Here is a 22,618-nt window from a genome sequence, read left to right on the forward strand (position 1 = left end):
GTAAAAAGAAAGGAGCAGGCTGATATGACCTGTGGTGGCCGATACATCTGAATAGCTGCTGTCTCCACTACTGCTGGTGTTCATGCAAAGTCTGAGCTACAGCAAGGGACAAAGGGGAAATGCATCTTGAATGCCCACAAGGACAGAAAGCCTGGACCAGAAGGGGGAAAAGCTGGCTGGCTATTCTAGGGCACTGTGTTCCTGAAAGCAGTTGCAAACAAATATCATCCAATGTGGGATTGCAACAAAATCCTTCACTGTGTCCCTGTCCTGAGGTACTGCTGCAGGGAGACAGAAGGAGCCTGGGTCGAGATGAACACATTTAACTTCTGCTGCCACAGATCTAGTCTAGAGCTGTGTTACATTTCACTGTTATGAATCATAAGCTACTTGCTCATCTGGGATGGATCCCTTGCCATGTCATTCACTGCATTTGAGATTTGCACAATCCCACTAGTAATTTGAAATCCAAGTTATAGTAGCTCTAGCACTGGGCACCAGACAGCCCCTTTAATCTAGAACTGGTCCTAGTGAAAAGACTTCAGTGTCTTTCTTCTAGTTCAGTAATGTGGAGCTGGCTAAGTTTGTGAAGAACCTGTTTGGGTTGTGACAAAAAATATTACTGCCCAGGAAGTGGCAATAAACAGCTTTGCCTGAATTGGCTGCAGTTTGCACACGTTCACCATGCTTTTCAGTGCGAGTGAAAGGTCCCTCTAGTGAGTTCTCAGGTTGCTGGCTTGAACACAGAATTGTCTCTTTTCAGATTCACATTCACACCGTAATATCGTACGTGGATCACAGGCCTGCATCTGCCAACATCCATGATATACTATAATGTCAGCAGCTCAGAAACCATAACTTACAATAGGACAGTATTCCCCTCTGATTGTTCCTGATGGAAAATGAAATAGGGGCATAAGCATGGCCAGCTCTTTTGTTCAACCTGGACCTTCTGTATTTCCCTCCCTCAGCTATGGTGGGCCTCTCGGGAACCCTGCCGTGTGTGTGGTGTGGTTACTGCAGAGGTGGTGCACAAGTAAAATAGGCTTGAGTGTGTGACCAGACTGGGAGGAACTTGCCTAAGGGCGTGATCCTGAGAGGTGCTGAGCAACCACTATTCCATGGGCATCAGACCCCTCAGTATCACCTCTTCAACAAGCATGTTATATTTATTCCCCCCGTAAACATGTCTTGAATTCTTGGTCACACTGCTAAAGATTCACCTGCCTGGCACAGATGAAATTGTGGTCTCATGTATTGCACTATTTTTACCCAATCAACCTCATTAATAACCAGTCCTGTTTCCTTTGAAGTCAATGGCAAAACTCTCATTGACTTCAATGGAGGCAAGATCAGCCCCTTAGTGTGCATCTGTGAGCCACAATATCTTTGGCATATATCACAGGACATTGCTGCTTGTGTGGTTTGTTCAACAAAGGCCCTTGGTTACTGTCTGTGGAATTCTCATGATTTCTGGTAAGGACTCAAATTTAGCTCTTCTGAGGTAGCATCCTGCAGTCTTCCCAGGGGCAGAACTGGTCAGAGAACTGCGTTTGAACTGACTATATCGCTGGGTTCAGTGATGTTGGCAAGCCTTTGTTAAAGGTGGAGGTTGACATGCTCACCTTGTGATGCAAATAAGTGGTGTGTGTGTGTGTGTGAGAGAGAGAGAGAGTCAATCCTGTGATTCATCTAGATGCTGAGATGCAGGACAGTTTATACTATCAACAAGAAATGTGGATGAGATCTGTCGTCAACAGACAAGTGGCAGATGCAGTGGGAAAACTATGGGGTCAAGAATCAATACCTGATTACGGATCCTACAGACCAGTCTCCTGCCTTCACCACCCCACATAAGACGTGCATCATAGTGCACCACATCAGAACCTCATACAAATGCTGCAGTTACCTACTGCACAACTGGAAAATGAAAGGCAGCCTGATATAATGAAAGGCAGCTTCCATGGAGAAACCATTCAAACCATGGAAAATCTAGTGAACCGCTGCCCTCTCAGCTCCTTCTCTGGAGGGACAACCTGGATTCATTCCATGTCATCGGAAGCCATAGAGTGGAGGACAAATATGAAAGAAGATGAAGGGGTAGGATTTTCAAATGCCCTCAGTGCTGGCCTCTCTCTGCTCCTATTGAAGTCAATTAGTATCTCACCCAACAGAAATAGGCCAAAACACAATGCTTTTGAAAACTAACACTCAACATCTCTCATTCAAAGCAAAATATCCCTTTAATTTGGCAGATGGTTGAGAATCAATTACAATAATACATTCTTTCACAGGACGCAACCTTCATACACAGCAACTATTCAACTATTAGAGTTGGCTGTGGATTATTTAGTTACAAATTAAAAAAGCCACGTTTTGTTTAAGAGAAAATACCATGTATACTCCCATCATTACTAACTAACTCTAAATTAATCCTCTACAACAGATTGGTAGTTACTCATGTACTCACTGAGACCTGCTCTTGCCCCCACTGAAGTCAGGGCAAACTGATTCTCTTCCCATTTACACTGATTTAAATCAGCAATAACTCTGCCTTGAGTCTCACAGGCAGACTTGGAGCAGCCAGCAGCATTCCATATGCACCATCAGTGCCAAATCCTGAGCATAAAGTGGTGTGACTTTGTGTTAATGTCCTAATCTTGCAGAGATCTGGCCTTCCTCCTATTGCTCAGTCTATTCAAAAGTGGCGTTGCATGCTCTTTGGCCATGGTGGCAGGTGTTTTTGTCCATCCTGACAACAACATGCTCTCAAACTGTCTATCAGTGCACAAACGGGTGCATGACCTGACCCTACCTGGCGCCGCCCATGGGGTTGCCCCAGAGGTGCTTGGATTCGCAGAACTGCACCAGATCTGGGAACTTCACTACACAATGCCTGGTGCAATGCCATCATTCGTGGTCACTCTGGCTGGTGCAATCATCCTCTGTAGAGCACGTGATGATGAAGAGGTCTGTTGAAATCATTTCAAACATCAAGAGTTAAGCTAATGCAAAATTAGGGGAAGTCAAAGAGGGGTTTTGCCACAGACTGCAATGGCCACAGGAAGAGAGGGCTTACATGTCACTTCCTTGTAACTTTGCAGGAAAGTGTAAACTACTATGTAATTACAGGTTTAATTAAGTAAAGTGTATGTATTAGCCAAGAAGTTGTTCTACTTAAGCTCTGTAATACAGAATGTAATTTTCAGGTTAAATCCCATAATAATAACTTTGAAGACAATAACCAAATAAATACTCCCTTAGAACTTAGCTTGTAATTATGCAGCACATGGCCAGTACGTAATTATTGAGTTATTACATAGGTATTTGTGTCCTGTAAAACAAAACTGTAACGACTGACCATACAGCACAACCTTCCATCCCATCCCTACACTGGCCACACTCCACTGTCATGGAACAGCTGTGTGATATGGCTTGGGCAAAACTCGGCTGTCATATATAAGTGGACACAGCTCCACTGAAGTCAGAGGCAAAACAAGGTTTAATTTGGCTCTGTGTACAAATGCTGCTGGGGATGCTGGGTAGCCTGTGAGGTGAGTCCCAGACAAACAAATGGGAAAGCCTACATGCAAAAGAAGGCAGCCTACTGTTGGGATGTCCCGTCTCTTTAAATGTTTGAGCACTGCCCAGTGCAAAACCTCACTTTCATGTTAGATTCAGTTTTGCTGGAAGATAAATAGAGAGCACAGCAGATGGCTGTGTTTCTATCTGCTCCCTTTGTGTCTACATCTCTCTCTTTCTCTGCTAGCTCTAAGTGTAGCTATGGCATGAGCTGGTCCAAAGAGGGATGGGACAAAATGAGGCAAAGGAAGAGTTAGGAGTTTGCCCAATATTCAAACAGAGATCAGTTTGATGGGGGACCAGTTTGGGGAGGTGGGGGAAGACTGACCAGCTGATTGGACAAAGCGCTAGAGCAGAAATTGTAGGGAACAATCCTGCGTTGGCAGGTGGAAGGATTAGATTACCCAACAGATCTTTTACTTGATTCTAGACTAGGCTCCTCAGGCTGTACTGAGGTGCGACTTCTGACTGTTAAAATGTTTATTAATATCTAGTATGTACATTTCCAGTGCCTTTTTATTACTCCTACTATCCAAGGCCCCAACTGTGCCATCTTTACCCATGGTTAGTAATACCTTACACCATGAGTGGTCCCACTGAAATCAATGGGATTGCGTGCATAATAAATTACTACGCATTGTGAGTAAGGGTGCCCCAAGTAAGCCCTGAGTGAGTATTTATGTGTCTACATTCAAATCCTCGCTCTAACACAGTGTTCTTTTGTATATAATGAAACCACGATGGCTTTAATCCAAGTACATAGACTGTTGCATTTTCATGGAGAAACATATCATAGAATCATACTAGTGTAGGACTGGAAGGAACCTCAATAGGTCATCTAGTCCAGTCCCCTGCACCCAAGGCAGGACTAATAACATGTAATAACTATGTGCTACAAAGTCATGACAGTTAACTGCACATGCAGCTGGATATAGAACATGGGCATAAATCATCATAGCTCTATTGATTTCAGTGGATCGACGCTGACTCCCCCCAGAGGAGGAATTGAACAATGTACTGAAGGCATGGCAAGGCAAGGGCCTCAGCTATATATTTGCTGATTGCTAATGCAACTCCTGCCATGTGACATCTTCACAGGGGTTAGTGATATGGTGCTGGGGACTTGAGTCATTCAAAATATACAGAGCTTTCAAAATACACTAGCAGAATAAAAGAGCCTCTGTGGCCATTTTCCATACTAGCATCCAAGAGCAGGGAGGTATGCAGTTAGCTGATTTTCACTAGTTATTAGATGTCATGGCATCCCTCCCTGCCCCCAACATAATATTGTTGTGATTTCAAGTACCAATGTAAAGTACATGCTACACTGTGTGTGTGTGTGTGAGATAAATACAGTCTGGGGACTGTAAGGGATTTGAAGGCAGACGGATGCAGCCTTAGTGCAAGGACTGCTTTATTGTGCAACAAGAGGGTTTTAGTAAGGGTGGGGACTGTATCTCACTATTTTAGTTATACTTAGTTCCTACAATTATAACTGTTGCTTAAGAAAACGAATAAGCATTGGGCAAAAGGTTGGCTGCTCAAGGCGACCCCCCCAGAAAAGAACTGGGAGGGATGACAGAGTCTATTGATGAGTAATGCCTTGGGACAGATTTTGGAGGTAAAGTCTATATAAGACCATCTTGTAGAAATCATAGTAGTATTTAGTCATTTCATCTTCCAAGTGCTATGCAAACATTTATTAGTGAATCCTCTCAACTCTTCTGTGTGGCAGATAAGGATTAGAGCCAATTTAAATTTGAGAGGCTGAGGCAGACAGGTTAAGTGATTAGCCCAGAGACACAGAGGGAGCTGTGGGAACAGAACATTCCTGAGCTCAACCTACTTGGACTCTACCATGTTTGTGTTTAAATGCATTATTACAACACTTAGGAAGCTATCATGTTTATAATAGTTTAGTCCAAGTTAATTTAAATCTAACTATTTATTTTACCCTGATGTATTTTACACTGGAAACCCCAAACAGTATCAGCAATTCTATACAAAGGGAAGAAAAGTCTAAGAAAACATGCATGGCTAAAAAGGATCTGATATCCAGTCAACATAGAAACCATGAAAGATGCTTCCTGGCTGGCCCTCTGAGGTGGTTTTGAAGAGGATCAGATGCCCAAAGGAGACTGACTCCCTTTAGGGCATTGTGTATTAAATTAATTCTCCCTTCACTTGCTGTCTTCCTTATCAGATCCATCTTTGTTTTGTTATGTGAAGCTGTGGGAAGTACCCAGCTTGGGCCTAATTTTCACAGTGCATTTGTGCGTGCTTAATAGTGAGCCTCCTTTGGGTACAAATGATCTGACTGGTGAGTGCAAAATGAGATTTGATACACCTGTACGTGACTCATTGGGTCTCTAGCCATACAAGTATGCAAATTTTCATATTGTGTATGCATTCATCCATGTGTGTGTGCAAAGCAGAAATGCATAGGTACAAATATGAGAGAGAGTGAAATGGGACCACATTGGGTCAATTGTTTCTTGAGGTAGACTGTTGGGTGATGTATTTTTTTTCTCTCTCAATTTGCTCTGGTTTTAAATATCTTTTAAAAATCCGTTTGAATATAGTGTTCATTACAGACTCCTGTATTAACCAGGGCGAAATCCGGCAATCTTTATTGACAACTTTCTCAAGCAAAATCTCCCATGAAGTTCACTGGAAATTTTGCCTGAATGAATTCTGAGTCAGGACCACAGGATTCAGCCCCTGGAGATCAATCCATGCTGATTACATGACACACACATCATTTGCTACACTATATAAAAACAAACAAACAAAAAAAAAATTACAGGAGAGATTAGTCTGATCCAGAACACTGTATTTGAAACCCCCTGAATCTTTGAAGAGGTTTGGATCTGGATCTAATTCCAGATAAGAGTTCCATGGCCTGACACTCCTGTGACATGCATGTCACAGTGTCACTTACAGCAGCATAAAATGCATGCAAAATGCTATCAGTTAGATTGGCCACAACTGACACTCACCCCGCACAGGTGTAATTGGCTACACAAGGTGCAGGGCAGTGGAGAATCAGGCCCTATGCCTCAGAGCCATCTTGAATAAGAACACAGATTCATTACTGTACTTACTAAACCAGATAATACTCTACCCCAGCAATGAAAAATAAAAAGGCCCCAAATTGTATGTGCTACTGAGCAGCTGATTCTGTTAAACTTCAATAAAGGCTAAAGCTTTTTCTACCAGCTGTAATGAGATAAAGTCTTTGGTGTTCTATGCTGTGTATGTTCGGCATTTCACTTTGTGCTAAATAGTTTTTTATATATATAGGTATGTGTGCGTACGCCCCAGTATCTATCTACACATATTTAGGTAAATGGATGTTATTTCATAGTTCTGTCCTTTAAATTATATGCATCTCCTTCACATTAGTCATCAGCACCAGTGTGTAGCACTATGTACTGAGTGTCATATTCAGATTTTTGGCCCAGATTTTAGAAATCACTACAAATTAATTTGCCCAAGGGCAAATCCCTGCCATCCTCATCTGCCAAATCACCTCTAAAAAACAGAGAGCTGTGGTGGTCTTTCTGGACCATGTAGGCTTATTTCCTGGCAGTACTTTCCTCAAGAATTGAAATGAGAGAGGGTGTTTGAATTTACCGGGGGGAGGAGCATTGGAAAATGACTAAATTGCTAACACTGCATGTAATTAGTTGACCACTGAGAGGGGATGGAGGAGTTGGGGGCAGGTGTAGGATAATCCCTGCTTCCTGGGCCCCAAAAGCCTTCCACTGGAAGAGGGGCCCCCAGATTCCCATTGTATGTCTTCTTGAACAGGAAGGCAAGGAACTGAGCTCATTAGTTAGCTTTCATTTTATCTGTAGATGTTGCCAAATTTTAATTTTCCCTTGTACAACCTCACTGAAATCAGTCGCGTACAGCCAAGAAGCCAGCATGGCCCGTTTGTTTTGGTGGTCTTAACTTGGTCGCTTCTGGCTCTAAACTCTATGAAGCTTCCCTGGAGTTGATCTGTTTTTCACATTGCCCACTAGCTGACTATGGCTCTGAACCTGCACCCACTTGCTTAAGTCTACTTCTCTGAGTAGTTCCATTGATTTCACAGGGATATGTTAGGCCCCGATCCTGCAAAGGCTTACACAAGAATCTACTCCGTGAGTCCTCCAACTGAGGTTCAAAAGTTGACACAGGAATTCTAAACGCATTGGCTGACTCTTCATGAATGCTGCCCCCTGGGGAGCTATTTTGAGTTTCAGGGCTGAATGTGGGGAGAAAGAAGGCTATTCCTCTTTGGCAGTGATGAGCCAGGACAACATTACAGTACAATGGAACTGCTCCTGCTGCTATTGCAGATACCTGCCCTGCAGGCAGTGAGGCTTGACCATAAAATGACAGATATTATTTAATAATTTAGCACTATTTGATTATCATTTTGTACAGCTGTATACTAGTGTAAGCTCTAATATAATTGTTTAGGGTAACTGATACCCTGCTTTTATAAGAAGGTAATGCCCTGGTAACTTAATGCAGCTGGAGGACACTATCAGGATAAACTACTGGTGCAGTTTTAGTCTCACAGATATCCTATGCGCACTCTTTTGTTCACCTGGAAGATCTAAAACTTCCCAGATTGTGAATCTTCTCCGGCCCTCCCAGTATCACTCTTTTCCTCATCCCTGCCAACTCAACCAGATCCATCTCCTTTCTCCCGACTTTACGTTTCTGTTCCCAACACCAGCTCTTTCCTCCCTGACCATCCCCTCCTGCCATACTTGTTTCTTTCACTAACTCCTGCATCCTGAACCCCAACAATACCCTACTTGCTATGTTGTGCAGGTCAGTCAGGCCTGGCATTATCTTTTTCGGGCCTGGGAACATAAGCTGTATGAAAATCCAGATCTTATCGGTGTTGGAGATACTCCAGAGTGCCCTAGGGAAATCTCAGGCAGCACGAGATAAGAGTATAGCATTCGTGCCAGGACCCACAGAAAGAATGCTAGACCTCCCAAGACTTTTGCATGCATATGTGTCTCCCTGCTGTGGCATTTATATAGTGCTAAACATTATGGTGTGTAACTGTAGTCATACTATATTATGACTGTCTCCAAAGTCAGGGCATGTTTGGGTCCAGTAGAGAAACTGGTGTTTGGTGCTTGTGAAGTAGTACAGGTTTGATCTGGTTCTTGATACTTAAGGAACTAGTTTGGCCCTTTGTAGTTAGTATAAATGGAGAGGAAAAAGAATATTTTAAAAAATGTGAAGAATATTTTGATGGTATCCTGTTCAGCTAATCATCAGCAATCTCTGTGTAGAGACCAGTGTGATCTTGCTAGACCATAACCCAGTCCAGAGACTTCCTGGGACAGGTCACATAGATGAGGATCATGGGCAGGCCTGTGGGTACACATGTAAAATACAGTAAAGAGTTAAGGGTCAGCATGGGCCTCCCTGCTCTCTCCTGTGAGCCCATATGCCTGGCCTAAGAGCAGTGGGTGCCAGCAGGTGCCCTCCTCACAGAGCCACCATTAGGGCCTCCAGGAGGTCTTATGAGGCAGAGCTTGAACACTTCCCCCCCAGAAGCCTCAAGCCACTGTAATCACCTCAGCTGTATAACATCAGCAGACCCCCCCGCACTACAGCACCCCGGCAACTCCAATAAGCTGTTGACATATCACTCCCCCATCTGCTTTCCCCTCAGTGGTCCCAGTCTTTGTTTTCCTGATCATCACCAGTGCCCTTCCCTTCCCCTCCACTCCTGCAAGCCTGTCTTCTCCACACCCTTCACCCTTGCCCCCTGCCTCTCCTTCTCTCCATCCTCTCCTGCTCTCACATTCCCTTCCTGCTCCACCACGCTAGTCGCATCAGCTCCCTGCCCCCATTTCCCTAAGAAAATTGCATTAGTGTATCAACAACCCATAGCATCATCTATGTGGTTAAAACTTGACACCGAAAAGGGATGGTTAAAAATGTCTGCATGCACCTGTGCACATCCATGTATAGAGGTGTGTGACATGAGCCCCACACAGAATCCCAGAGCTGAACACTACCGATCTGTGGGACAATTTGGATCCATATCAAATGTTGTGGCTGGCCGTTATCTCTACCATTGACCAAACTCAATCCTGGGACCTGAACACTCCTGCATCCAAAATTATCTCCTTTGGCCCATCACCAATTTCAGTCCTGACAGCTACCAGCAGTTACAGCATTCTAGTATCACATCAGTCTTTGTTGGCCCACGCCATGGGGTGTGACTATTTGATCCCTCACCACTTCAACTGAAAGAACCAATCAAAGTGAGGTGTCCACTAACCAACTGGGAAAAGCAATAGAGAATGCTTTTCTGAGGAACTGCTAGGTACCCCACAAGCAGCTGCAAATTATTTTTCTAATTTAAAGCCTATCATTAAGGAAAATTGAAAGATGTTCCACAAAAATCTAGTATTGCTTTTCCTGGGGACACTGGTAAGCAACAGCACAAGTGAACTGCATGTTTCTGGTATTGCTGAAGAAGCTAAGTATTTAGGACCCTAATTTTAAAGGCATTTAGGCACCTAAAGATGCAGCTAGGTGCTTAATGTGATTTTCAAAAGCATGTACATGCCTAACTCCAATGAAGTGGGATGAAAATCCCTCTAGAAACTTATCAGCGTCTTTAAAAATCTGGCCCTAAGTTACTTTTGAAAATGGGACCTAGGCCCCTAAGTCACTTAGGTGCTTTTGAAAATGTTGCCGTAAATCCCCACCACAGCCATAGGTGAATGTTTGCTGTTAAATACAAAGAGAATGTTTGCGTGCGTGTGAACATAAGCAAGTAAACTCTGATTTTTCTGAACACTTAATAGCTACATTTGTGTTCGTCAAAGCTGGTATCTGGTCCTGACTTCAAAATCCTCTAGAAATCTGAAATTTGCTTTTGTGAAACTTTATGAAGATTTTGGGTGGCCCCTGAGACCTTTGTAAAATATGGGTTCTCCTGCATTGTGTGTGTGCACGTGTGCACACGTGCACACACTCTCAATGCACAAAGCAGGCTGATTCCCCCGCACCCTCTGTGTGCACGCGCGCACACGCACACACACACACATACTCACGTCTAGCCTTAGAAAACCTGGTGTCCCAAAAGAGACTGAATTATGGCATCCCCCTATGGGGCCAGAGACGGGGAGCTTACTTCTGGTTGTGGGCCACAGTCTCTGGTCTGCTCCGCACACTTCGTACTGCTCACGTACGGCAAAGTGGATGGATTTAATTCTGAAATGTCCCTTTGAAAAGGGAAACGTCCTGCTGATGCAAACCTGGCACAGATGGGTTTGCCAGACACCTTCCCCTGCATCCGCATAGGAGAGGGGAGAGGGCATGGTGGGGCACGCCTTCTCCATGCTAATCTTCTGCTGGCCTAAAACCCCTCAGGGCCCTTAAGCCAACGGCATAAGTTGGGGCCAGGCTGGCACTGCATCAGGGAGTCTTAACTAGCTCCTAGGAAACCCTGCATTTAACAGAGCTCGGATGCAGGCAGAAATTGATCCCAATGTCTCTTGCGCCTTGGTCACCTCTGTGGGACCTTTAAAGTGCCCCTTGATGCCTGCCAGTCTGATATCCACACTCTCTCTCTTTCCCGCTTCTGAGGAATGACTCCATCCACATCCATACTCCTTTAGCTATACGAGGAAATGTACACTACTCAAAACCTTTGTGCAGGACAATTCTTGCCACTAATGTCTCAGTCCATGAGTGTTGTTAACATGAATGTCCAGAAACTGTCCACTTATAGGACAGTAGCTCTGTACTATCAAGCAAAGAGAACAAGGTTAGACTTAGAGTAACAAATGGGTTATTGAAAACATGCTAGAGAAATATTTTCAATATTAATTTTGAAAGCGTGAGGTAAAACTGTTATTGGCAACAAAGGCCTTTAGACAATGCTTAGTAGCTTCTGTTACTGTGTCTTTCTTAGTAAAAGACACCAGCAAACCTCAGTTGGTCTGTTTTAGTTCAAACATTTGCCCTTCCCCGTCCCAGCAAAATTTCAGAACTCCACCTAACCTGATCTTTTCAGCTTTGGGATAGAAACTGGAGCCAGAATGTGCCTCCAAAGTCAATACTGTGCATCTGGAGCTTCCAAAAAGAATGAAAGAAAAAAGAAAAATAATGAGAATTAAAAATATCCCTCAAGTTTACAAAGAAACTGTTACTTTGATGCCAAATATTTTTAAGGCTTTGAAAAATTGACTCTTGTTTTTTAAAATGAGCCTTTTTTGGTAGTTGAAATACATTTTTAGTGGCTCTATTAGTCTGCACTACAGTATCATGAACACTGGCTGCCAATCCTAAAACTGAATCGTGGAAAGAGACACAGAGGGGATTAAAAAAAAGGAGGTGGGGTGGTGAGGGGAGGGAGAGACACCTAGGGGAAAGCAGAATTTTCTGCAAAGGTTCTTGCGGGCTGGGGGGCGGGGGGCTTATGAATTTCTTCTTCATCTTCATCTTCATCTTTTGGAGAAAAAAAATGGAGCAACCCTTCAACCTGAATGGGAGAGCGTTTCCTGGAGAGCGTGGGGAGAGCAGCAAGAGGGGTTTAGTAGAGTCCGCATCCACGCAGGTTGTTGGCGATGATGACATCTGTAACAGCATCAAAGACAAACTGGATGTTGTTGGTGTCAGTAGCACAGGTGATGTGCGTGTAGATCTCCTTGTTGGGGGACTTGTTCTTGCTCTCGTACTGAGACTGGATGTAGGACACGGCCTCGGTGAAAGAGTTAGAGCCTATGAGAGATGCCAAGAAGAAAGGAAAGCAGGCATTAAACCAATCCCAACCATAGGGCCCGGATCTGCTTCAATTGAAGGCAATGGGAATTCAGTAGCATTATATCATTGTTCTACAATGGCTAGTTTTTACTGGGTACCCTAAACAACAATCTATGGGTCTGACCCTCCTTTCACTTGCAAGGGTGAAGATAACAGGGTTACAATGATGTAAAATTAACACGGGAGCAGATGCTTTCCTGACTGCGAAACTATGCCATTGTGCAATCCCAATGACATTTTCTTTCTGGATTACTGGTACCTTACATGATCTGGCATGAAAGTAAAATGGACAGGATAGTGGGTGGCATAGAGGTTGAGGGCAATGAGCATTGAAGTCATTTTAAAGAGGGAAGCAAAAGGAATTCTGTATAATCTTGCCAAAGAGCAGTGATTGTCCAGAAAAGTGAATGTTATTCGAGCTGGCCAACGTTTTCCAAATTTTGATTTTTTTTGACAGCATTTTTAATCAACGTTTCCAATTTCAAAGCCAGGATGAATTGTTTGCAAAAATGTTCCTGAAAAATTCAGCCCATTTTTTTGACCTTCTCTGTAGCTGGTCAAAATTAAAAATTTCTGTGGAAAAAATGTCATTCATGTTTAAAATGTTAATAAAAAATGGATGAATTTTTCACCCCCAAAGTTTCTATTTTTCAGTCAGTTCCAGAAATTGTTCATCATCACTGCAGTGGCATCTGCTTGCGGAAATTAGAGCTTAGATTGTGTCAAATAAATCACAAAAATTTACACCTCTTCCCTAGCCAAATGTCTATGAAAAAAGCCTATTATTTGCTTCTACAGATTTTGTTTTAAATAGAAGCAGGAGTGTGCAGAAAATAATAAACGTTATTTTTTCATTCTTTTGCTGGCCAGATTCTATGTTAGATAATTACATCCTTTGTATGTACATTTCCACTTGGATGTGAACTTGGATACAATAGTCTGAATTTCTTGTCCTGAACTGGTGTGCCGCAGTATAGTGCGGCTGTGTATCGTCAAACAGCACTTTCGCTAACTCCCAGAAGTGACTGCATTTCATTGCTGGGCAGGGGTGGAGAGGAATTGTTCCACTGTTTTGAGTCAGTGAAGCACTCAGGGTTCCTTCTGGATTGAAGGTGCTTTATAAATGTGAAACATTATTTCATGTTGGCAGAGAGGGGCCTGCACATGGCTGAGTTTTGCTTGAGCAGAGGCTAAAGCTCTGATTCAATAAAGCACTTAAACAAGTTAATGAATTCAATGGAACTTAAGTATGTGCTTAAAGTTGAGCATGTGCTTATGTGTAATGCTGGGCAGAGACAGCCTGCTGAATCGGGGCCTCTGTAAAGCTTGCAGGCCTGACCATAGGTTTTGTTTTGTTTTGTTTGTGCCAATAAAAATATGTGCATTTTTTTATAAAAAGAAAACTTGTCAGTAGGATGCAGAAGGAAGTAGCCACTGGACTCCCACTGAGGGCAACAGGGGATAAAGTATTGTGACTCATGATCAAATGTGCCCATGTCACCCTGTCATGGCTTTTCCAAGGATTGTGGATTAGCTGAAAGCATGAGTAAATTAAGGAGAAAGAAACTGACAGTGCCTTAGAATACAACGGCCCCTTTGTGGATGCATTCTTCTAATAGTTCTGTACCATTCAGCAGAACTAATGCACATTTGGATCTTCACTGTAATAAAAGCATTTTGTGTAACCAACTCTTGATCTTAAAACTCCCTTGTTTGATTTCTACACTCATGAATGAATTCTGTGTAGCAGCAGGGCAGAGCCCCCTTCCATTTGAACATTGCTTTTTCACCATGTCACAAGGCCAACTTGCAGGTGTTTCTTTGGTGGCTTGTTTTCTGTGGCGTTTGCGAGATGAATGTTTGAGGACACGAATAAGCTTCTCCCATCCACATCTTCACTTTGGCCCTAAAGTCCCAGTTCAGCAAAGCACTGAAGCCTGAGCTTAAGTTCAAGCACGTGCTTAAATCCCAAAGCATGTGCTTAAAGTGAAGCACATATTTAAGTGCATTGCTGAATTGGGGCCTGAGTGAGGCGCCTACCTTCTAGCGAGACGTTAATGTGGTCACATAGAACCAATGTCCTGCCTCCTATGCCATTCTAATCCTGGCAGCTGGCACGGGGCTGCGGATGGCAAAGAGGAGTGTGGGCTGAGGTTCCCTTACCTCTTGGCAGTTCCCAGCTGCCAGAAAAGTGCCTCAAGGCTGTGAGCGACTGGTGAAATTTAGAATAGTCTTGAGGGTCCTCTAAGTTCTGAGAGGGACTGGCATGGTTCCCAACCAGGTCCAGACTTGGGACGCTACAAGAAGGCTTACAACCACATTTATTTTCCTCCCTCTGATTTGATGGACGCCTCAGCAGCCACAGACAATCTAACCACTAGTATCTAATTCGTCCCTGTAATGAGATTCCTTTAGCATGAAAGACACTCTATAAAACTAAGTTCCATTCTGTTCTAATTTACCTACTGTCGGCATCGCCACATCATTAGAAATAGCTATAAGAATTCCTTAAGAGTGGGGCATTTCTGTGGCAATGTAATTAATTCTACAATACGCCTAAACATTCATAATCACCTTAGAAGTTCATTCAAAATTGCCCCAATGGACTTTGAGTACAGAAAATCCTTTGTTGGCTGAAATGTTTAGTTAGCGAGATAACTAACTTTATCTACTGGCTGGATTCTTTCCTGTATCTCATAACCCCATCCCCAAATAAATATCTGATCCTCCTCTGAGAGAGTAAGCTGCAGAATATCTCTTGAATCACAAAGGGAGCAGTTCAGCTCAATATTAATTTACTGTTTGCCACAGCGAAGGAATGAAGGATCCTCTGCCCATTCATAGTAGAAATCAAGTGCTCAGCTCTGTTTTGTAATTTGTTGGCGTGCCCAGAACTGTGATGCTCTTGGTATACTTGGTTCGCCATCATGCTGACTGACAAAGAGACCTGCTTTTCTGTCTGTCAGCTTGATTCATCCGGATGTCTCCAGCAACACTCAATAATTCATTACTGTAAAAGTTGATTTTTATGCCAGCTTGGAATTTTAATGGAGGTTTGTGGAAGACAGTGAGATACGGAGCGGAGCAGCAGAGTGCAACCACCGACTTTGCAGGAGGAAGCATTGCCAATCATCAACAGGTCAGACATGAGCCAGTTAGGTAAAAGAGATGCTTCCTGCATGCTGGTCTGTTGCACCACTTCAGTGCTGAGCTCCAGGGTAAGCTAATGTCCATCTTCATTTAATATTAAGCACATTTGCATCGAAGTGCTTCGTATCTGCAGGACAACTGCCCAGACTGACACTGGGGACCTCCAGAGTTATGGTGACAGTCTGCTACGGGCTGAGCTAAAGAGCTCCAGCCCTGTGACTGGTGGCTGTCACAACTCATATCCTCTGAGGACTGGGTTAGAGAGGGACCTGTAACACATTCACCAGTGGGCTACTGAAGCAGCAACCTGAGGCAGTGTGGCCTAGTGGATAGAGCACTGAACAAGTACTGATTCGGCTACTGGCCTGCTGAGTGACCTTGGGCAGTCACTTCAGTGCTCTGTGCCTCAGTTTACCTATATGTTAGTTGGGGACAATTATACTGACCTCCTTTGCAAAATGGTTTGAGATTTGTAGATTTTAAGGGAAGAAGGGCCCATGAGATCACCTGGTCTGACCTCCTGCATAACACAGTCTCCTGACGAAAAGCACTACATAGAAGCCAGGTATTGGTATTATAATTATTAATGCTTGGCATATGAAAATGAAGTTGGCTGAATCGGGGAAACGGAGTAGCCTTGAGCTATGGACTCATTGGCTTTATTTGTCAATGGCACGGCATGTGTCTTCTATACTGTGTGTCCATCAAGCTGTAATTGCTTTTTTATTTGTTGGTTAATAAGCCAGTTGAATCTTTTCTGGGGAATCATGGTGCTCATGAGAGGTGCCATATTCCCATGTGGTTATACAACCATTTATTCACAAACAGCACAGGTTCTTCAAACCTCTGCCAAATTGCCCAACCAATGAGCCTCGAGAGGCGGGAGCTTCTAGAGGTGGGAGCCACGTACCATCTCCCTGCTCATTCAGGCCGTGACCTTCCCTCTGAAACTGCCAACAACAGGTCAGCTAGTGGCAATTGTGGTTATTTTAGTGATAGTGACGACTTGTCCACTAGGGACTTGGCTTAAACCAATCAACACATTGAACATGGGCCACTCACTGAACAGCTGTCAGACAGTGGAAGCAGCTGGGAGACTATTCTGCAGCCTTTATTCAAAGAAAACGTCCACTTGAAGTCAACGGGAGTTTTGCCTAAGGGTTGCAGGATTGGCACCTTTATCATCACTGCCTGAGGTGCACCTTAAAAACCAAAAACCTTGATTTGAAAAGCTGCATATCCCATTACCCTGAGCCACCTATCTCTTTGCTGGGCATTGGTGTGCACATGGTTTAAAAAGGAACCCTAGTTTCTCATTACCTGTGTACTCCGGAAAGCAGATAGTCAATGGAGATTTCTTAATTTTCTCCTCAAATATGTCCTTCTTGTTTAGAAAGAGGATGATGGATGTGTCTGTGAACCACTTGTTGTTACAGATGCTGTCAAACAGCTTCAATGATTCATGCATGCGGTTCTGTAATATAAAGGAGAGGGCATATCAGGCTAAAGACGGTGACCGTGTGGTGTTCAACATGTAGGGAAATCTAAAACATCTAAATTGAGGAGGAAAAAAAATAAAAACTACAGTATATGTAATAAATTTATGTATACGTACAGGTGAACATATACATACACAGATGCAATCCCTATGATATTTGACAGACAGTTAGTAACAAGAGCATTTCTTTACATAGAGCTGTTTATTTTGCATAGTGTATAGTTTACAGGATTTCAGCTCATATAAATGATCATGCACCATGCATGAAGGGGGAAGCTACTCCTGCCCTTTGGTCAGATCTATGTGTAGGTGCAGGTCATGCAGATTTTCTAAAATGTTCTTGTTAAAATTTTTCACTTAATCATTGTGTGTGTATGGCACACAGTTGGTTGGATACATTAACCAAGGACTGGTGAGATCCTTGAATTAATCCAGAGTTGGAAGCAGACAGCAAGGTGACATCTTCTCGTTATTGACCTTGCCATGACCTTTGCCTTGTTTTGTTATTTTGTTTAGTGGGTTTGCTTTTTTTTTTTTTTTTTAGTGGGGGTTTCTTTGGAAGATGGCTCAACAAAAAGTGTCTAGCAAAGAAAATTTTTTTTAAAGAAAATAAGAAAAAACAAAAGGGGGGGGGGAACCCTATAACAGAAGGTACCTAAGAACAACCAAACTACAAGTCAGCAGATTAACCCGTTGATGTTAGCTCAATAAAGGAACCACACGTTCAAATACACACACAGGGGGAAGGCAGCTTTTTAGTTATAGGTCATGCAACGACAAAAAGATACAGAAACACATAAAACAAAAGAAATTAAACGTATTGGTTAGGAAGTTGCAAAGTCCACCACCTGGTCTCTGGTGGTGGAAGGAGCTCACGGCAAAGTCAACCAGTAGTGTCATGTTCCCCTGCTGCTTTCAACTCTTAACTCATTTTTCTCAGTTCAAGAGAAGCTTCATACCTGCCAAATTTGGTGGGTCTCTCAAAATCTCATTTTTTGGCCTTTGTTTGGTTAGATAAGGTCAGACGGCCGAGGAAAAGTTGTGAAGGTTCTGAGGCTTGGTGCTGTTTGGAGCGAGAGGCCAAAGCCGGAATGCGCACGCCGGTTGCGTGGCCACCTCCCAACCGGGAACGGGATAGCAGAGAGAGCAGGCATAATGAGGACGAAGCACACCCAGAGAGTCATGGGATTATCAAAGGCAAATCAGGTTACAGACCAGACCACTTGCTTGGTTTTTGTCATGGGGAGCACCTCAGAGAGTGCACCCCGGTCCACCAACACTCATACAAGACTAGCAGCTAGTACAACGAACACAGGGAATAGGCTAGATACAAAAGTGGTACATAATCTCATCTGTTAAATTGTTTCGGTGGTCGGTGTGGCACAGCCCATCTGCATGTAGCCACACAGAATGACTTGTACAGCACATGTACAGTGGGCCCTATTCAGCAGCCACTGCTTGTCTACATCTCCGGCTGAGGCTCATGCATAAGTGGCTGCATTGTTGACTCCAGTGTTTTATTTATTAGCACTTTCCTTTTTATTACTGCGCATCCTTTAATGATCACTGAACATTTTATCTAAATACAAATTCCATGGACAAGGAAAATATTTGAACCTGTGATCGGATATAGCATCAAATGAACAACTAGAACTGCAACGTTACTGTTTTACTGATACCATGTATCTTTGATTAGAAGCTGTGGCTTCTATTAAATTGGTTCACTTTCCCCTCCAGCTTGTATGGTAATGATGTGGGTGAAGAGGTGGCTACACACTTAATCATTGATTGATTTATTGGACTCCATTGTTTTTCCTGGATTGTTGAAGATGCTAGTAAGATGGCATCTTGCAATTTAATGGTGCACGCTGCAAGAAAACAGTCAACACCCTTTTGACCACTTGTAAATGAGTTGGTAGATGTGCTTGCATATAATTCAACGTAGCACAGAAGGACAGAACTACCCCATTTTCTTAGCTGGCTGAACCCTCATGTGTTTCCTTTTTCTTTTTAAAACGTCATCTGAGAGTGCTCAGACCTCTCTTTTTACTGTGGGGTATGTAAGACACAGAGCACGGTTTCCCTTTGCCAGAGGTGGAATCAAAATCATAAAGCTGTAGAAATTTGAAAAGACTTTGTTCAGATGACCCTGGGCTTTCTAAGACCCTTTGTGAGGGGGAAAGAAGAGGACGGAAGGTGGAAAGGGGCAGGAACACACACACACAGTCACTTTTAACCTGAGTCCCTTGCAGAACATTATTTGTGCCATTCTCTATTATCCTTAACTGTTAAAACAAGATGTAAACACGGCTTCTGGGACTGAATGAAGAACAATCAGAGACCAGACATTTCGGACTGTCATAATACTTACCCTTCTGTTCATCGTCTCATAATTACATCATAATTAAAGAACAATCAGAACAGGTTAAAATGGGCATTTATACAGTACCGCAGTCAAAGCACATCAGGTAATATATGGTGAACACAAATCTTGGTTTCTAAACAGAGCAGAGGCCTTCTCATCTGGTGGATCTTTTCGCTAGTGCTGTCATATTTCCACTGTAGCCAGAGTGTTCAAAAATCCCATGATGATTTTTTCCCCTTTAAATTTACATCAAAATGTGCAGGGAAATGGCACACTTTCCTTGAGTAAGTAATTGATGTCATTGAGTCTTCACCATTACGTACATTCAGCAGAAGCAATTAAATGGCAAACCCCAGCAGAAAACAGTACTTGCAATAAACATTCCTTTATATCCTACAAATTCCAGTGCCAAGATTGGACATTTCTCCTGGAGTCCCCAGGGTGAATGAAGCTAGTCTATTGTCTCCTCTGGGTTTGGGACAGCCTTCTCCTGACAATATCCACGATCTATTTTCTTGCTCAATATTGCCACTACTCTCCTGAGCTTTCCCTTTTCACCCACTGTCTCAACTCTGCTTCTCTTGTAATGATTGGGGCAAACAGGGTCGTTCTCAGATAAGTTAAGGGCTGGGGAACCATGACATCTCCCTCTGTATGACTCCTCTTAATATTTCCACCTCTTTTACTACATTGTGCCTACTTCTAAATGCATTTGCTTTGTCATTTTGGTGGAGCAGGAAGGAAAGAAAATCTTCTAGCCTCTCTCACCTTGTTTCCTGCCAGCAGTTCTCAAATGCAGCAGGTGATATTTCTTATTTTGTGCTCTGGTGGCAAAGAAGAGGTGATTGCTCCTGTGATCTTGCTACTTTCCTGATCAGGACTAGTGTGCATCAGTACTTCTCTTCTGCTCCCCAATGTATAGCTTCTAGTTATATTGTCTACAGATGGCAAAGATCCTTGAAACTTGCTCTTTGCTTCTAAGCAAATGGATGACTGGTGCAATTTGCACATTTATAGCCAGGAGAGCACATTAAACATATCATTCAGTGAGTGCCAGTTTCTATAGGTCCAACATTAATGCACAGCTACGGTCAACAGCACCAAGCTGAGAGTGTGTTACACATTCAGCAACTAGGGCACCAACAGTATCTTCATACACCAGCTAGATACAGAGGAACTAAACAACAGTTTAATTCCAGAGGCAGCAAAGTGTACCACGCAGATCTGCCTTTTTTCCCCTAGCATGTACAAGGAAGAACTGAAGAGGATATTATAGGTTCACATGGTAGATCCCATGCCACCATTGTCTTAAGTGCCATAGGGAGCAATAAAAATCCCCACCTGCTTATGGTCCATTCCAGTGTTGTATATGAATGTTGCTAGTGGGTTTTTCCCCTACCTGGGATTTGGATAAGGCCTTGGGGTTTTTTTTCATTTCATTGTCTTGTGAAGAGTAAAAAAGTCATTGACCTACCACACTGAGAGCTTGACTGGGCAAGGCTGTCCATTGACCTGCTCAGTCACTTAGCAACTGAGTATTGCCATCTTTGTATTGTTAATTCAGTACTGTGGTAGCAGCCTTAGTGATGGACTAAGTAGATGTATATTGCCCACTGTAGGCCACTGTGTGAGACCCATCTTACCATTTGGAGGAAAGCTTTTGTGAACTGTGTATGGGAGGATTTAGGGGGAAAACTTGGCATAACATTTCATTTTGCTTTGCTGTCTCTGCTTATAGTATATTTATGAAACCAATGGAATTCCAACAGCATTCTGGATGTCTACCTCTACATTTCATCCTTCTGCTCTGGAGTGCCTTGCACAGTCAGGTCATGGGTTGGACCATCATATGAGGAAGGCTTTTGATGTGCTGACAGTGGAGCAGTGCCTGGCTGAATTCAAGAAGTTCAGACTGGCTACATATGCAAAGCTTGGATTGGTACTTGAATGTAGGTCTAGAAATCTCATGAGAAGAAACCTTCTCATGAGATTATTAGTTCAGGCTAAGCTGGACATGCAGAAGGACTAGCCTTTCTTCTGGTTTTCATGTATTTCTTATTGTTCCTGTCTGAAAACACGGAAGTGGAGAGGCATCCCTTACTGAAAATTATGACAGTACTATAAAGCAGTGGTCTCAAATGCTACAGTGCATGCTAGGTGCTGTGATACCAGAGAAGAGTGGCATAGTTTTAAAACAAGGGTCATGACAAGTATATTAAAAATGATCAACTTTTCTGAACTTCAAGCAAGGTTTCACTTTGAGGGGAAGGTTTGGATCAGTTCTTATTTTATCTGCACTCATTTGCCCATTCCTATCTGACAAGGTTTCACAATGAACTTGTTGCGTAAGGGCTGGCTCTCCAGTGCACTACAAACTTCTTGGGTTCAGTCTTCTTCATCTGATAGGATTGACCTGAAACTGGAAGCTGCCTGGAATCTCTAGCTCACTGACAAAGTGACCTCAAGGGGCTGCTTCTTTAAATGCCTGGTTGCCAATTTGAGCCCAGTAAGAGAAATCTAGCATCTTCATTAGAGACTGCTTGTATTATAACTATAATTTTGTCCACATGAAGTACAGTCTTATTCAGAAAAGTATAAAATGGCATAGCGAGTTCTCATGATTGTCAATGATATGCTCAGTTTACAAGGAATAAATGTTTTTTCCAAGTGCCATCTTTGCTAATGTGTTAAGACCTCACACACGAGCTGGGTTCTTTCTTTCTCATGTATCATCCCCAGTAATAAAGATTTTGTCCTTAGTGACATCTGTGCAATCTCAGTGCCTTCAACGGTTTTGCACAGGTTTAAGTTTTGCACAGGTTTAAGTGACTGGAACTTAGTAAGGGTTTCTATAGACGATGTGCAAGGAAGAACACAATCCAGTTTACTTTCTTAACTGTGTTGCCCTTGTGCTAACCAGTATGAAACAGTAAAAGCTCATTTTTGTCAATAAAGGCAGCTGATGTGACTGATGCACACAGGGGCTAAATCACTTGACCTAGGCGATGCCATTTACACAGCTGAACTATACTTTAAGGAAGGAGATTGTGGTGACTAAAGTTGTAGGTGGAATTGTTCCTGACAAAATGGTAGGGGTGAAATTGACTGAGGCCCAACTGTCAGTAGATGTATTTTCAGCACACCACTTGGATGGGAGATCTGAGTTATGAAAGTAGCAGGGCTGAGGATACTCAATATGTTTTCTTATTTCACTATTTGTG

General features: G+C 43.0%; 1 protein-coding gene across 2 annotated transcripts in view; it reads right to left on the reverse strand.

The window, feature by feature from the left end:
• Positions 1 to 22,618, reverse strand: part of GNAO1 (G protein subunit alpha o1) — a 310,003-nt gene that overhangs the window by 30,698 nt on the left and 256,687 nt on the right. The window contains exons 7-8 of one of the 2 annotated variants that reach the window (XM_032785772.2): positions 16,855 to 17,008; positions 12,109 to 12,342 (exon numbers count right to left, since the gene is read on the reverse strand). The exons of the other annotated variant lie outside the window; for it this stretch is intronic. Of the exons in view, the coding sequence (XP_032641663.1) occupies positions 12,155 to 12,342; positions 16,855 to 17,008 (342 nt within the window). The 3' untranslated portion in view covers positions 12,109 to 12,154. Of the gene's footprint in view, positions 1 to 12,108; positions 12,343 to 16,854; positions 17,009 to 22,618 lie in introns of those variants that run through there. 2 annotated transcript variants of the gene reach the window in all.

Source organism: Chelonoidis abingdonii, chromosome 19, assembly GCF_003597395.2.
Source record: "Chelonoidis abingdonii isolate Lonesome George chromosome 19, CheloAbing_2.0, whole genome shotgun sequence".
Taxonomy (NCBI): domain Eukaryota; kingdom Metazoa; phylum Chordata; order Testudines; family Testudinidae; genus Chelonoidis; species Chelonoidis abingdonii.